At 45.2% G+C, this 16,494-nt stretch overlaps 1 protein-coding gene across 7 annotated transcripts in view; it reads right to left on the bottom strand.

The window, feature by feature from the left end:
• The window catches only part of Tln2 (talin 2), a 406,415-nt gene that overhangs the window by 81,439 nt on the left and 308,482 nt on the right, over nt 1-16,494 (bottom strand). For all 7 annotated transcript variants that reach the window (XM_087905346.1, XM_087905349.1, XM_087905348.1 and 4 more), the window contains 4 exons: nt 8,256-8,349; nt 5,246-5,335; nt 2,875-2,997; nt 1,428-1,571 (listed from right to left, as the gene is read on the bottom strand). In XM_087905346.1, coding sequence (XP_087761472.1) covers nt 1,428-1,571; nt 2,875-2,997; nt 5,246-5,335; nt 8,256-8,349 — 451 coding nt within the window. The remainder of the gene's footprint in view (nt 1-1,427; nt 1,572-2,874; nt 2,998-5,245; nt 5,336-8,255; nt 8,350-16,494) is intronic.

The raw sequence follows: 16,494 nt of genomic DNA on the forward strand, positions 1-16,494 counted from the left end.
ACAGACTTCCCTTGGTGGAGGCTAGACAGGCAAGGGCTCAGGGGCATTTGATTGTGCACTCTGGTCTGCAAGCCCTGGTCCTGCCCTACGAATGCTGGCCTAAGTTCCCAGTAGGCGTGCCACACACAAGGCTGCCCCTGGCACCCCATATCACCCAGTCCTCTTTCTCTTCAGTACATACTGCTTTCCGACGTAACCAGATCTCCGTGACACCAGAAGCACCACGGAATGTGACACATGCTCTCTGCTCCTCAAATGTTTCTGTGGCTTCTGACCTCAACTCTGAGGCTTGCCTCAGTGCCACCAACTCTGAAATGACCTGAGGACACTTGACACACTTACCCTGATGACCTCCCTGTCCTGCTTAGTGGTTATTGCTGACTCGACACAACCCAGAGTCATCTAGGAAAAAGGGGAACTCAACTGAAGAACTTCCTCAGCCAGTCTGGCCTGTGGCCATGTCTTTGAGAGAGTGTCTTGATACATGGTCTGTGAGGACCCAGCCAATCTGGGGGCGGCACCATCTCTAGGCAGGTGGGCCTGGGCTATATAAGACAGCAAGTTGAGCGTAAGCCAGTGCGGGAGTCAGTAAACAGCATCTGTCTATGGTTTCTACCTGAGTTCCTGCCATGACATCTCCTCTAGGATGGGAGCTGAAATCAATTCTTTCTTCCCCCAAGTTGTTTTTCTTCGGAGTGTTTCATCACAGCCACAGAAACTAGAACAATCCTTTACCTTGCCATCATAGACCAATCCAACTGTCCAATGGAGGTGAGAACCAAAGGGGACAAAGGTCAGGTCTCACTTATACAGACCTCTTAGTGCTGAGCAGAGAACAAGCTGTCTATAGACAGCCGTGAAGCTCCTCATGAACCCTGTTGGGTTGCTTCACTCTGTAGCATCCCAGAACCCTATATGTAAGCGTTTGCACATTACTTTCCTGGTCACTGTGATGGCTAGCTCACCCATCAACCTGACACAGCCTACGGTCACCTGGGCAAGAGTCCCGGTGGGCATGCCTGTGGGGACTGTCTTGATGGCCTTAACTGATGTCTGGAAATGAGAGGAACCATTCCCTGGGGTCAGGCCCTGAACTGCGTAAGAAAGCAAGCTGAGCGGACGCATGCATACTCTTGGTTCTGGAGTTTGGTGTGACTTAACCAGCTGCTGCAAGTTCCTGCCTCGACTTCCCTTCAATGATGGGCTGAAACCTGGAAGGTAGATAGTCATGTTCTCCCCAAAGTTGCTGTTTGTTGGGGCGCGTCATCACAGCAACAGAAACAGGGCGAGGACATTATCTGCACAGCTGCAGTCATCTGGGACTGTGAGCTCTGAAAACACAGGATTCCCTGCTCACCTGCCCATTTCCCACCGCCCACCCAGAGATGCCTAAGAGATCACATAAGCCATCGTCATTCCCCAGTTACCTGCGATGGGCTGCTGCCAGGGTCCACCAGGTTCTGGCATGCCATCTGGATCGCTTGGTTAGCCCTGGCAAACTGGATGGGGTCCACCAGGCCTTGGTGGCCTGCCTGGCTGTTTGGATCAGAGATGCCAACCAGGTATGCAGCCTGGAAAAGGAAAAGCACACCTCAGGCTCCACATCTCTTCCACGAGCCCATGGGAGATAATGGTCTGCGATGTACACAACGGTTCGCAGTGTACACAATGGCCCATGATGGACTCGCAGCTGGCAAGCTCAGGTGCTTCTCAGTGCAATCTGCACAACGTAAGCCCATTTCTCTCACCAATGAGTGCATGGTGACAGACGGGCCTATGACGGTTTGACACACCATCAAGATTTTGCTGCAGGCATCAGGGAACAAAGCCTCCTTGTTCTTAAGAAAAAGGCTTTGAGACATTCTTCTGCGGGGCACGGATGTGGACAGATGTAGCCCGCACAGCTTCTGGCAGCCTTCGTCTGACCATGAGGATGCTTGCCTTGAAAGCTGGTGTAGACTGACAAAGGGAGCTTCTGAGTCAGACCGTCCCAGGCTTTTTGCTACCCAAAGGTTTTCCAACACAGAGCTTAACATGTCCTTGTTTAGGTCACTCTTTCCAATAGCAGTTAGCATCTTAGCTGAGGCAATTGACTGAGAAGAATGAGGTGACTCAGAAAACAAGATGATGTGGGATTCCCCTCTGTATGCTGTGAATATGTTTTATCACCATTGGTTAATAAAGAAGCTTCTTTGGCCTATGGCAGGGCAGAATAGAGTTAGGTGGGAAAACTGAACTGGATGCAGGGAGAAAGAAGGCGGAGTCAGAGACACCATGTAGCTGCTGAAGGAGAAAGACAACACCGGAACCTTACTGGTAGGCCACAGCCTCATGGTGATACACAGACTGCTAGAAATGAGTTAATTTAAGAAGAGAAAGCTAGAAATATGCCTGAGTCATCATTCAAACAGTGTTGTAATTTATATAACTTTTGTGTAATTATTCGGGTCTGGGCGGCTGGGAAACCAATGTGCAGTCTCCGCTTACAACGAAATGAAACTAAACAAACAAACCAAAACTCCAAAAACAACAAGATAGCATTTGGTTCCCAACAGGACACTCCCAGAAAAGGCTGCTGCTTTGGGTTCCCTTTGGCTGCGCCGGGAACTAGCTAACATAAGATGAGCTGTGTAGTCTGAGGGGACCTCTGCATGCTGCATCTGCAGTGCTCATGGGGGCTCACTGTCCTCCCCACTCCTGCATGGGAGTACTGGCTGCTAGTCTGCACATATGTCCCTCCCACCCAAAGCCACCAGCTTTCCCATGGTTCCTGTATCAGAGCTTGGGGAGCCGGAGCAGGTATCCTTAAGGGGTCTGTGCTATGTCCTAGGGCACAAGTTGGAAAGAAGGGATGGAGAGGGGACTGGCTCTCACCTGAGCCGCTGCCTCCGTCAATCCGCAGAGAGCCTTGGATGCAATCCCCACACATTCCCCAAAGGCAGGGAGGTCCCCAGTCTTGGCATTCTGTGAAATTCCTGCCATTGACTCGCCCAGAACCTGCAAAACAACAACGTCACTGAGCTTTTATTCCAACCCAAGGCACAGGAGTTGTAGTCTTTAATACTCAAGGGGACTTATTTTAAAATATCTGTCATCTTTGCCTTTACTGTGCCCAAGAGAGATTCAAGAGAATTATATCATTTCTGTTCGATGAAGATAAATACATAATAAAAGTATAAATCTTGCATCCAAAGGTTATCGGTTATCGGTATCTCCAGGAGGTACAGTCAGTACACATAGATGACCAGGAAGAATCTATATAAAGCCTCTCATGGGCACATGGCTCAATCTGACAACTACCTACTTCCAAGAGCATAAAATCACACTTAGGGAGATGAACTTGAAGTTCTAGCCAGAAAATAGAAGACATACTGCTCCTGGCATGATTAATTTATCAACTGAAAATTTACATAGAATTGTGTTAAAGTTATTTCCTAAATATTTTAAGTAGTTAGACTTATTGAAAAGCACTGGCGCATTCTTTCGTTGGCCTCATAACAGCTGATAAGGATTTTGAGTCAGTGTGTGACTCAGGGAGGTCCTATGTCCTCTAAAGATCATGTAGAAGGTCTCATGGGCAGAGCAGAGCACCTCTCCTCATCTGGTATCCTGTCCTCTGTGGGCTTTGGCATGTGCCAGGAGGAGAGTTTGTGCTCTCCAGGGCCATGGATGATGGAGTAGAAAGTGTTCACCCTTGGGTAAGAGATGGCTTTGTCAAGTCTCAAATGTGGTATAGGGCTCTTCCTGAGACAATAAGCCACTTGGGAGTGGAAGCAAAATAAACTACTATAATTTCATCTACAAAATAATTGAGTTTACACAAAGATGTGCAGAGCAAAGCAGCTAGGGAGTATCTGTAAACACAGTATCTTACTCTCTCTCCTAACCTCACCCACCACCAAAGGAACTGGCTGTGGTGGTGCACATCTGCAATTCCAGCAGTTAGGAGGAAAGAGCAGAGAATCAGAAGCTCAAGGTCATCCTTGACTATACACCGTATTCGAGGCCAACTTGAGCTACATGAGGCCCTGTCTCAAAAACAAGGGGAAGCTTCTGAATTTAAGTATTTAAATCATATTTACATAGCTGTTTATTTCAAGCAAGCTGCTGAACAGAGGATATTCTCGTCTTAGCCCAACATGAACAGAGCCCTCTTGACATCATCAATACAGAGGGTCCTCCAAGACGGAAGTGATAGAAACCAGCATGCACGGGTACCAGGACCGAGGTCAGGTGGCAACTGTCTCTCTGGGGCCTCACTGTCACGTTCTGATTCTTAGGCATTCTCCTTCACTAGTGTCCCTCAAAGGACTCTTACCATTGCCCTTTCTTAATTACCACCGCCACTCAGTTAAATAGTAAGGAATCAGACTTCACTGAGGAAAGATGGAGGAAGGCCTAGAAGCTGTGGTAGTTTTTCAATACTTTTCTTTCCAGCCACTCAAAACCCCTAATGCTTACTCCCCTCAAAAATGTGTACTATGACTGGACAGACCAAAATATGACAAGGGCCTTTCATGAAAGCCAAGCAGTTCAGCCTCTAGGATAGCCAACACATGACTGGATTCCCAGGGACACCCATCTATGATATGATACAGGCGGTGGTTTTCAAAGGAGGGTCCCTAGACCACAGAGACAGGGCAGGGGATCCCTCAGAAATGCATAGACCTCAAATCTTGGGGCTGGGGGCTGGCAGTTGGTGTTTCCCAAGTTTCCTACATGGGTCTGCAATACCTTGAGTGCTGAGGAATACTTGAACAAGGTGTTGAATGACAAGGCTTCCCCATATTGGGTCACCCAGTGGCGAGGTAGGTGCATTCGTAGCCTTCCTCAATTTCTCCCCACTGAGGATCAGTGTTGATATCTGTGTTTCGGCCCAGTGTGATGGTTAATACCGAATGTCAACTTGACAGGATCTAGACTCACCAAGGAAATAGGGCTCTGGGCATGTCTGGAAGGGAGTTTCTAGACTGGGTTAATTAAGAAGGGAACACCTATCCTAAATGTGGGTGGCATTATCCACAGGCCTACGGTCCTGAACTTGATAAAAAGGAGAAATTGAACTCAACACCAGCATCTGTCTCTCTCTGCTTCTATAGAAGCATTATGACTAGACTGCCTCATGGTCCTCACATCATGTTAAGCCTTCAAATTTACACCAAAATAAACCTTTCCTTCTTTAGGTTATTCTTTGTTGGGTATTTTATCACTGCAGTGAGGAAGTAACTAGCACAGACAGACTCACCTTGGAGTTTTCCATCACACTCTCAATGCAGTCGAAGTAAGAGAGGTCACTCACAGGTTCATTGGGATTTTCCAGCATCCCCTTGACAGTCTACAAAGGAGAGCACAACTTAGAAAGTGAGCCAGAGGCACAGAAGAGGGTACGCACTGTGAAGTGTAACCATTCCTACCCCTTGCTGGACTAGGACAGGGCCATGATTGCTCATTCATTTAGAGTCATAGGAGGAACTCAGGTCAGGGCGTCAAGACCCTCAGATTCCCTGCCAGCAAAAACAATAATGGAGTGGGAGCCTCAGGTTACCATTGCCACAGTGGGGCTATCAGTTCAGTTTGTCAGAAGCTTGTTATCTACAGGGAAACTTTTAAAACAAATTGGAAGTTAATGCAAAGCAATATATTCATGGTTGGCGACCACAATTTCTCCACTGGATAACTCTGAAGAGCTTAAATTCCAAGTGCACATTTGTTCACTCATCCATGGTTAAGAAGGACTCCAATATTTCAGCTCTGGAGCCTTCTAATGGAAGTACATGGAAGAAGGTGATTCGCAAAGATGGCCCATTGGGATGGTTCATTTGTTATTGGTTTAAGCAGTAGAGAAAACATCTACTCTTGTTTAGGTACCCATTTAGGAATTTAGAGATTTCTCTGTCTCTCCAAAACAGAAAAAAAAAAAAGTCATTAGCTCTCTCAGCGCAATGACCTTGGATTAGCGCCCAGGAGGAGTTCCTCCAGTGACTGACAGCCTGCAGTGGATCCCTGAATCTGCTCATCATCAATAGACTGCCCGCTAGGGTCAGCAGCCTCTGGGAGCACAGTCAACAAACGACAGCCAGCCGAGTTCCACAGGGTGCACTTGGGATAATGGGAGCTGCTGATGCACATCCATTTAAAGATACGGAAAAGCGGGTTGTGCAAGGCAGGAGCTTACTTCTTTGCAAGCCTCTTCTTGGGTAACTAAAATCTTTTCAGTACTAGTTAGAAGCCACCAAACTGGAACCAAGAACACCTATAAAGCACAGGGTACCCATGCTAACAAATCTTATTTAGACCAACTGCCCAAGCATCCTTTTTCAAGACAGGGATTCTCTGTATGGCCTTCGATGTCCTGGAATTCATTCTGTAGACCAGGCTGGCCTCGAACTCAGAGAGCCATCCGCCTGCCTCTGCCTGAGTGTTGGGATTCAAGGCAGGTGCCACCACCGTCAGGGGTACCATATTTCTAAACTGAAATGAGCAGGCTAGAGCAGTGAACATCCCATGTCTGACGGCTGAGTTTGGTTGTCAACCCAACACATTTGGAAAGAGGGAACCCCAACTGAAGAACTGCCTCCTGAGACTGTACTGGGGGCACGTCTCATGTCTCTGGGACATTTTCTTGGTTACTAATTGATGTAGGAAGGCCCAGTCCATTGTGAGTGGCACCATTACGAGGCAGATAGGCCTGGGCTGTACAGGACAGGTGAGTTGGACATGAGCCTAGGAGGAAACCAGTAAGCAACACTCCTCCATGGCTTCTGCTTCAAGTTCCTGCCTTGAGCTCTTGCCTTGGCTTCCCTCAATGAGGAACTATAACCGGTAAGCCAAATCAGACTCTTGATTATGGCGTTCATCACAGCAACAGAGAACATACTAGAACACCGTGTAAGAAGCATTTCCAGTAGGTTTCAAATGCTTCAGTCCTGCCTGTTGGACCCCTTTCACTTTCACTCTGCTGATCACGATCTTCAGGGCCCAAGCATTTAGAAGCTGCCGTGTGTACTCCCACTGAGTCAGACCCATGCTAGTCACACGGACAACCAGAAGAACAGTAGGTATAAACAATCCATGTCTACTGAGATGACCACTGGGCTCATTCAATCACATCTTTGTAGATAAGGACTGCTTTACATACGGGTATGTACAATTGGCTTTCTTTACCCACAGACTGTGAGAAACATGAAGAACTTCAAATATAAACACATACATAAATGCAAGTCAAAAGGTACCCTCAAGCACCACTAAAAATCTTCTAAGTTATGTAGCGGCAAATACTCCCCTTGACCTTCTCCAGTGTGTCCCCTGTGTGGGGAAGGATAAATATATGTAGAAATAATTGTGTGCGTTTGCTTGTGTAAAGATGTGTGCACATGAGTATGGTGTCATGGAATAATCTTTTTGTACACTATGGAGATGTGCCGCTTTGACTGGTTTAATACAAAGTTGAATGGCCAATAGCCAGGCAGAATTTCCAGGCACAGAGGATGCTGGGAAGAAGGGTAGATATGCCAGAAGATGCAGAGGAAGTAGCATGGGCAATACTGGGTCAAGGTAACAGAGGCACATAAAAGAACATAGATTAAAAGATAAGGCTTAATTTAAGTTTTAAGAGTTACTTAAAAATAAGCCTAACCTATTGGCTGAGCTTTCATAATTAATAATAAGTCTCCACACCATTTTTTTGTGAATTGGCAGTTCAAAGAAAAATCCGTCAACAGTATGAAGGCCAGCGGTCAACTTCAGATGTCATTCCTCAGGTGCCATCAACTTCGGTTTTGAGACAAACTCTCCAGGATGTCTGGCAAGCAAGCCTCGCGAACGGGTCTACCTCTACCTCTGCATTGCCATGTCCAACTTCTTTATGTGTGATCTGGGGCTAGAACTCAGGAGCTCCTGTCTGTGGCGAGTCCTTTACCAGCTACACCCCTTCTCCAGCCCCAGTCTCCTTATCTCTCTCAGTTGTCTGAGAATATGCTCTTTAACACTTTGTAGGCAAAGTTTGCTCGTTGGCCATCTATACTCGATACCACTTCCTGTTTGAGTTGAAAGATTCTTTTACAAAATACACGTTGGCCTAGACGGAAAAGGAATACGGGCAAAAATACTACAAAATGCCATTTTCTCTAGCTCCTCCCAGCCTCCTGGGAGAGAGAGAAGGCGAAGACAGAAGAGAGACAGTCACCAAACAGGGAGAGACCCACAGATACAAGCGCAGAGTGCTCCCATCCCCGGAAGTCTTCCAGGGCACTCACCTCAAGCTCCCGCAGGGCATTATCACACTCCTTCTGCCCAGGGGCCTGCTGGGTACACAACATGATGAGCTGATTGATGCTCTCTGTCACAGCTCTAGGGCAGGAACAGAAAAGAACACGGGCTTAGGTGTTACTGCTTCATCTTACTATTTTATGTGATGACACATTTCAGCGTTTTCCTCAGAGGTAAGAACTGACTATTTAGGCTGTGGACCCCATGAGGCCTCTTCCACAAGCTCTCTCTATACAACCCCAATAAAACACACCCAGGGAAGAGGAAAGGCAGACTCCCTACCTTATTTCTGATTACTCCTCTGATTTCTCAAGGGCTCTAATAGTTCCCTTAAGAAATTAGGACTATCTTTTGATATATTCATTAGAGACAATAAAGCTGCAAACAGCAAAAAGACCGTACTGACACCATTTTCAGGACCCTTCAGTGGCAGTCTTCAAGGAACAAAATTATCCAGTCAGGATGTTTCGGATAGCCTTGGAATATTTTGATCATTTTCAAATACTATAAGCAGAGAGTAAAATCGGCCAATGACTTCAAATCTCTACTTTCCGGTACAGGATGTGTGGATGACTAGGCCTGAGTAGCCAAGCCCCAGTCTTTGAAATAGCTATTTTTTTTTATTAACACCAACAGGGTTATATCAGAGCCCCTGGTATTATTTTACACATATTTCTATTTTCCGAACTTAAAAGGCAAACCTAATTTTCTTTTTCTGTTCCACCATGAGAAGCCCCTGGTTTACCTTGCCCTGGGTTATGGATAACTTACCAACTCAAGTTCTATTCTGAGTTAGTTTCTTCAAGGTGGGAAATAGAAGGTGAAGTTTTGCTTTTAGTTTAGGGACAAAAGGAAGTCTGTTTTAACACAACCTATTAAGATTCCATCTTTTCTCCAATGAATTGCTCTTGTAATTACAATCTGTTGGCTGTGTTTGTGAGGGTCTGCTTCTGGATTCTATTCTGTTCCACTGACCAATGGTCTATTCTTTCTCTAATATCACACGATCTTCAGTGCTATAGTTTTATAGTAAGTCTCAAAGGCTCAGAGAGATGGTTCAGTTATTAAGAGGCAGTACCACTCTTGCAAAAGACCTCAGCTTCGTTTCTAGTATCTGTATCAGGTAGCTTACAAACTTGCACCCACTCTCAAATATAAACACACACACATACAATTTTTAAAAATTAAAAAATAAGTCTTGAAATTGCAAAGAAACAATAAATACCTAGGCATTAGAAATGCTAATCACAAGCTGAGTGGTAGTTGCCCATGCCTTTAATCCCAGCACCCAGGAGGAAGAGTGAGGAGAATCTCTGAGTTTAAGACCTGCCTGGTCTACATAGCAAGTTCCAGGACAGCCAGGGCTACAAAAAGAAATGCTATCTCCAACTCCCCCAAAAGAAATGCTAATCACTGATATCATCACTGCACATTGTACACATGTATTAAATTGTTATACTGTGTCAATAATAGGTACAGATATTATGTGTCAGTAAAAGCAATAAATCTCTTATAGCTTCATAAATGAAGGCTCCAAAAGATGTGATGACTCCTTATGAGGAAACTACATACAAATAAGGTATAGATAAAAAGACTTAAATCCATGCCTGCCTGTGTGGCTCTAAAGCGGACCCTAAGGCCACTTCTGCAGATTATGACAGGTCCAAACTTCTGGCAGGGCTCAGAATTCTACTGCTTCCTACCTGCCACAGTTGATGAGCAACCTAGAACAAGCAAGGCCAAAATAAGACCCACATGGTTAGTAACACTATCTAAGAGAAAAGATCCCCATTTTATTAGTTCAACAGGCTTTTCAGCTTGCCACAGAATATCAAATTAGATGGAAAACAATGTTGCCAACAAAGGCAATTAGCTGAATTACACAATCAAATATTGCTTTTAATTTTAAGCTTAGCTAGGGAGGATGAAAAGGAGAAAAACATTCTCAGACTCAAGAGAGTACCCCAAAATAGTGGTTGTAGGATGGATGCTTTGGCTTGTTGTCAAGTGCTTTATTATGGTGTCATAGGAAAGCATGCTTTCCCCCATGTAAGGAGAAAGAGAAAGACCAAGGTGGCAGGGCCGCCCCTAGCTTCAGTGACCTGGGAGGGCACAGTCCACAATGTATGCATTTGAAATGTCAATACCATGTCCTGCTTGGCAGTTCTCAAGACCCAATTCTGAGGGGTCAGGCAAGCATATGTCACTGTACAAAAGTTTAGAGAATGTCCTGAATTGTGAACACATGCTCATTAGAGCTTATTTCTAGACATCACAGAAGTTTTCCATCAAATCCATTCCTCCTTAGATATGTTTCTGAGTGTGTGCGCACGCGTATTTATGTTTGTATGTATGTGCCTGGAGACCAGAGGTCAACATTCGCTGTCTTCCTCTATTACTCTCCCTCCAGCCTATTTTTTGAGACAAGGTCTCTCACTGAAGCTAGCTTGCCAGTGAGGCTCCAGGATCTGTCTTTGCCTCTCTTTGATGCCCTACCCACCCACACACCCTTATGGCCAGCACTAGGCTCACATACAGAAGTCAGTGGCCACACTCAGGTTCTCAACAGAGGTCCTTATACTTGTGCAGCAGGCAGCATCTCACCCCCTATCTGGCTTAAACTTATTGTTATTATTTTTATTTAAAATATTTTTATTAATTTCTTCTCAGAATTTCTTACAATGTATCTTGACCAAATTCACCCCCAACTCTTTCCTGTAACTTCTCCCTGATCCTTCCTCACCTCACTGACTCTTTAAAGAAAATAATCACCCATCCACTTTAATTTGTGCTGCTTGTACGCTCGTGGATGTGGAATTATTTATTGAGCTAATCCACCTACCAGGAGCTACGCCCTTAAGGAGACCTGGTTCTCCCTCACCCAGGAGCCACCAACCGCCTACAGTCCTTCAGACCAGGGTCGGGGTTCATGAACCTATTCCCGCCCATGTGAGATGTTGACCTTCTGATCTTGTGTACAGCAACCATAGTTGCTCTGGGTTCACAAGCGCAACTACGTGAGCCATTTTCCACTTAGAAAGTGTTTGTAATTCGCGCATCCAGAGGATGCAGAGCTGGGAGAAAGAGACCCCTTTCCTAGTCTTTTATTTTTGTAGCCGTGAAAGAAAAATTAAACCAAAAGATGAGATAAGGAAAACACAACACAAAACAAAGCACCAAAGAAAACGAGGCAGACTGGTGGTTAGGGGTTGGACAAACTACAGAGACGCTGGCATGGCACTGCACATCTAAACAAGTCACTTAGGCCCATGATCAAATAGAATTACGGTATGATTAATCTCTGTAAGTCATCTTAGAGTCTGGATGACAGAGCTATATAAACTCAGTGGTCCAGGGGCAAATAAATACTTGACAACAAGAAGTAACGTTTACGTATTTCACAAGATAGCAGTGATTTTTTTTTTTCCAGCAAAGAACGAGCAGGGACCCTGTCTATGCACCAATAAAGGACTTGTTAAATAAGGACACAGAGCATAACAAGGTTTGGGGGTGTTCAGTAAAAGTCATAATGCATGACATATTGCTAATGTACTAGAATATTCATGATATATGCCTAAATAAAATACAATTGAAAAATGGTCTAAATAGTGTGAGTCCCTCCCCTGTACAAATAATAGATTGAAATGCATAAAAAGGTTAATAGCGAGTTTATAATGTTGCTTTAAAATGTAAATTAAAATAAATCTCAAAAAACTATACATTGACCAATTTATATTCTAATGAAAAGGTCACCAAAACAAGCAGGATTTGGACTCTGCAAACTCAAAATGCCTCATCAATAGTTACTATTATTCTTACCACAGTTTTTAGTGGATATCAATTTATTTCTTAATATAAAAACATTAGGGCTTGGAAGATAGCTCAGTTGATAAAGTACTTGCTGTATAGCTATAAGGAATTGAGTTTAGATGCCAAGCACCCACATAAAAAGCAGGGTGCAGCAGTGTACACCTGTGATCCCAACACTGGGGAAGCAGGGATGAAAAGATGCCTGGGCCTGGTTGACCAGCCAGTCTATCTGAGACTGAGTTCATGCTCAATGAGAGACCTTGGCTCAGAGAGTAAGATGGAGAGAGACTGATAACGCACCCAACATTTACCACTGACCTCCACATGCAGATACATAAGTATGTGTGCACACGTGTGCACGCACACCCCCTCTTCATAGGTTAAATAGTTATATTTTACAGTCTACAAATTGTGTTTTCTTGTGCTTGCTCTATCTATCTATCTATCTATCTATCTATCTATCTATCTATCTATCTATCTATCTATCTATCTATCTTGTTTTTTTGAGACAGTTTCTCTGTGTAACAGTCCTAGCTGTCCTGGAGCTCACTTTGTAGACCAGGTTGGCCTTGAACTCACAGAGATCTGCCTGCCTCTCCCTTCCGCCTCTCCCTCCCGAGTGCTGGGATTAAAGGTGGGCGCCACTGTCTGGCCTATGCTTTGTCTAGGTGTATTTAAGGAATGGAGATCTGCAACCTTGGAGGTTAAGAGGGGGTTCTAAAGTAAAATTATTTTGTTCCAGAGTTATTGAACAGACTTAATTCAAGTTTGGCAGATCTCGCTGAGATTGTTTTTTCCTACTTATGGGAGACTGAGTCTTATTAAGTAGTGCTACAATCATTACAAGGCAAACGGTCACCTGTTAAGAAACTTGGAGGGAAAATAAAACATGACTAGTCTCTTCTGCAAGGAAGGGAAGAGAGAAGCAGTCAATTTCTCTGAAAGCATTCCCTGAGCCTTATCATGCCCAAGGCTTGGAGATTAAAAAAAAAAAAACTCCCTAGTTTAAATCTTCTTAGGTCAGCAAGGTACTGACAATTTTATAGTGATATTTCATTTGTATTTAAATAAATAAAGCTTGCTGTAAGTTCGGAGAGTAAAACAGCCCCACTGGTCAGCCTTATAGACCAGGCAAGGGTAACACACTCCTTTAATCCAGTAACCACACTAGTTGCCATAGAAGCCAGACAGTGCATGCCTTTAATCCCAGAACTAGAGAGGATTATAAGATGGGAGGAGACAGCCCTCAGTTTCATTCTGAGATTCCTGGAGGCAGGATCACCATTTTTGGACTGAGATCGAGGTAAGAGCCAGTGGCTGTCTGCTTTGCTTTTCTAGTCTTCAGGTTGATCCCCAATCGGTTTCTGAATCTCTATTAACTGTATTTTACAATCTGGCTGAAGAAGCAAGATGAGAAAAGGGAAGACATCGAGATAGACATGACACAAGGCAGAACATGATATATTGCTGACAATAACCAGATAAAAGCATGGGAAAAAAACCCAACAACCTCAACCATGGAGCTGGGATTCTGTGCAAACAAAGGTCTGAATGAGGAGGACTAAGGACATTGAAAGAATCTATGAGGAGTTAGATTCTGGCTGGATAAAGGCTGAAAACATTTTGGATGATATCAAACAAAGAGAAGAAAGCTGTCATTTATATTTTTCTTTTTTATTGGGTGCACGCCATCCTTCCTTTGTGCAGATTCCACGGTAATCTTCTGCCACAGTCTCTATAGACAGGAAGAAGCCTTTCTAGCAGGAACCAAGGGGATGCAAGAAGCCTCCATTTCCTAGGGAAGACCCTCCAAAAACAAGAAAACAACCAGTTGGCTGATCTGTGGCCAGCGTGAAGCTTGCTGATATCAATCAGTGGGGACCATGCTCAGAGGAATGGGTCCTTCCTGCAGCTGGAGACTGGTTTTCCATTCCAGGCCCAAGTTCCCGGAGTGTCAGACCAAGAGACCAGCTCCTGGGAGGGGAGCAGCCAGATGAATTGGTTGACCAAGGCTCTCTGCCCCCTGAGGCACTGAGGCGGAGTTCAGAGGTGAGGAAAAGATAACCTCAATAATTTTTTTCAAAAGCAACTTCTATGCCCAAAGCACAAAGGATCACAGAGCCCAAAAAAACAAGGGGTACAGCAAAATGGACAGCAATAGTACAGGCCAGCTAGAGCCATGCCAGAGGGACAAGCAGGGCTGGGCTGTTGCTAGAATGGAGAGGACTATGGACCTGAAGACAGAGGACCCTGTTGTTCACCCTCCTAGGTATCTGTATGAGCCTGTGTGTGTGTACCTAACAACCAGAACCCAACGCCCAGCCCTGGCCTTGGTTCCTTATGTACATTTTTACAAAGAACCTATGAAACAAGCATGAACAGATGCTCCCCTAATCAGACAAAGCTTGCCGGACTCCTGGATCTGGCTGGAGTACCTGCTGAGGACCAGAAACCACCCAGGAGCAGAAGGAGCCAAAATCCACCAAGAAATCACAAAGGAGGTGCCAGGATCATCGCGTCACTTCTATTCCACACTTTCAAGTGAGGTGTTTTGACTACCTTCTTAGCTTTCAAATCTCAGGCTCCCCAGATGGTGGTGGCTCTTAGGAGGCAGAGGCAGGTGGGTCTCTGTGAGTTTGAGGCCAGCATGGTCTTCAAAGTGAGTTCCAAGATATCCAGGGCCATTACACAGAGAAATCTTGTCTCAAACAAACAAACAAACAACAACCCAACAACCAAAAACCAACCCCCCCCAAAAAAACCAACAACAACCAAAAACAAAAAACAAACAAACAAAAAAACCTCAAAAACCAACCCTCAAGTTCCAGGCTGAAAGCTGGGTCACTTGCTGAGATTTTCTCTCTGGGCTCCTGCTCTCAGAGCCACCACCAGGGGGCCTGAGGATACCTGGAGTCATCACTCTTCGCTGGTCTGTGTGGCCTTCCTTCTACAGCTTGCTTTTAAAAAGCCAATTTATATTCTCCCCTTCTTCCCACAGTTCAAGAGAGTGAACAGCTCATTAAAGCTGGAAACTACAACTTGGAAATGAGGCAAAAAATGAAGATAATAAAAAAAAACATTGGTGTTCAGACACCTGGAAACATCTTTCCCAAAAGCTCTTGGCAGGGAAAAAAAGTAAGAAAAAAGAAGCCTTTCAAAGAGTGGGTACAAATAGAACCGATGCCCACCCTGACCCCGCACCCACTGTCAAGGGAAGGCGTTTGCTTTACCAGAACAATCACAAGTGAAGTACAGACTGGAGCAGGTTGATGAGAGGCAAATTTTTGCGGTCCCCTGTGGCTCTGGCTACTGTTTGCCACTAAATGTACCTGCTGCTCCAATCGTTCATATGGACTGTCAACTTGACAGGCGCTGGAATCGCCTGGGAGACAAGCACTGCATGTGCCTGAGAGGAAGATTCCAGATTGTGCTAACAGAGGTGAGAAGGTCACCCTAACTGTGGGTAACACCAGTCCATGGGCTGCGGGCCTCAGCACCAGCATTCATCGATCTCCTTCCTGAGAGCAGAGGCAATGGGACCGGCTGCCTAAAAGTCCTGCCACCATGACTTCCCTGCCATGACGGACTCTACCCTTAAGTTTGAGCCTCAAATAGAACCATTTCCTTAGGCTGCTCTTGCCAATACACATTGTCACCGCAAAAAGACAACAGCTAACACAGAAGTTACATTAGTAAGCCCAAAGGCTTGCAAGAGAATTGTCCGACCCTCTGAGAAAAAGGCAAACACAAATTTTTTAAAAAAATTCACTCACGTCAACAAGGGAGGAGAGACAGGATGTCAATATTAGTAGCATAAAAGCTAAAACCTGTTGAAGGCAGCTGGCCCTTACACCCCACTTTATAGGTGGCCAAGCTTGGGCAGGTTGACCCATCTGAACATCTGACCGGGCAGGAAGACTATTAAAGCACCTTGGATTAGAATTCAAGGTTTTGAACTCAAGACAGCTTAAAGACAGGACAACAACAAAATAAACAAAAACCAAGTTAAAAATCAAATGCATGTCAAGGGCATGCCTTTGATCCTGATAGTGGGGAGGCTGAGGCAAGCTCATCTCCGGGAGTTCTAGGCCAGGCTAGTCTGCACAGGGAGTTCCTGGACATCCAGGACTACCCAGAGAGACCCTGTCTCAAAATAAGTAGAATCACAACACAGCCCTTGCTTGAAGTGTGGGAAAATGAGTCAGTCCTGGGCCAGCACAGTGGCCCAGTGCCACACAGAGCAGCTGTCAATCCTACCTATGGAGCCCAAGTACTGCAGAGGTGGCTGGGCGGCAGAAGCCATCCTCCATCCCTGGAGTGAGCGCAATGAGTGTGTGTGGGGGGAAGGATCTGTTCACACTTTAATTCAGCTCAACAACAGTGCACATCCATTGTCACCCTATTGACCCTAAATCA

This window comes from Myodes glareolus, chromosome 4 (assembly GCF_982192425.1).
Source record: "Myodes glareolus chromosome 4, mMyoGla1.1, whole genome shotgun sequence".
Lineage (NCBI taxonomy): Eukaryota > Metazoa > Chordata > Mammalia > Rodentia > Cricetidae > Myodes > Myodes glareolus.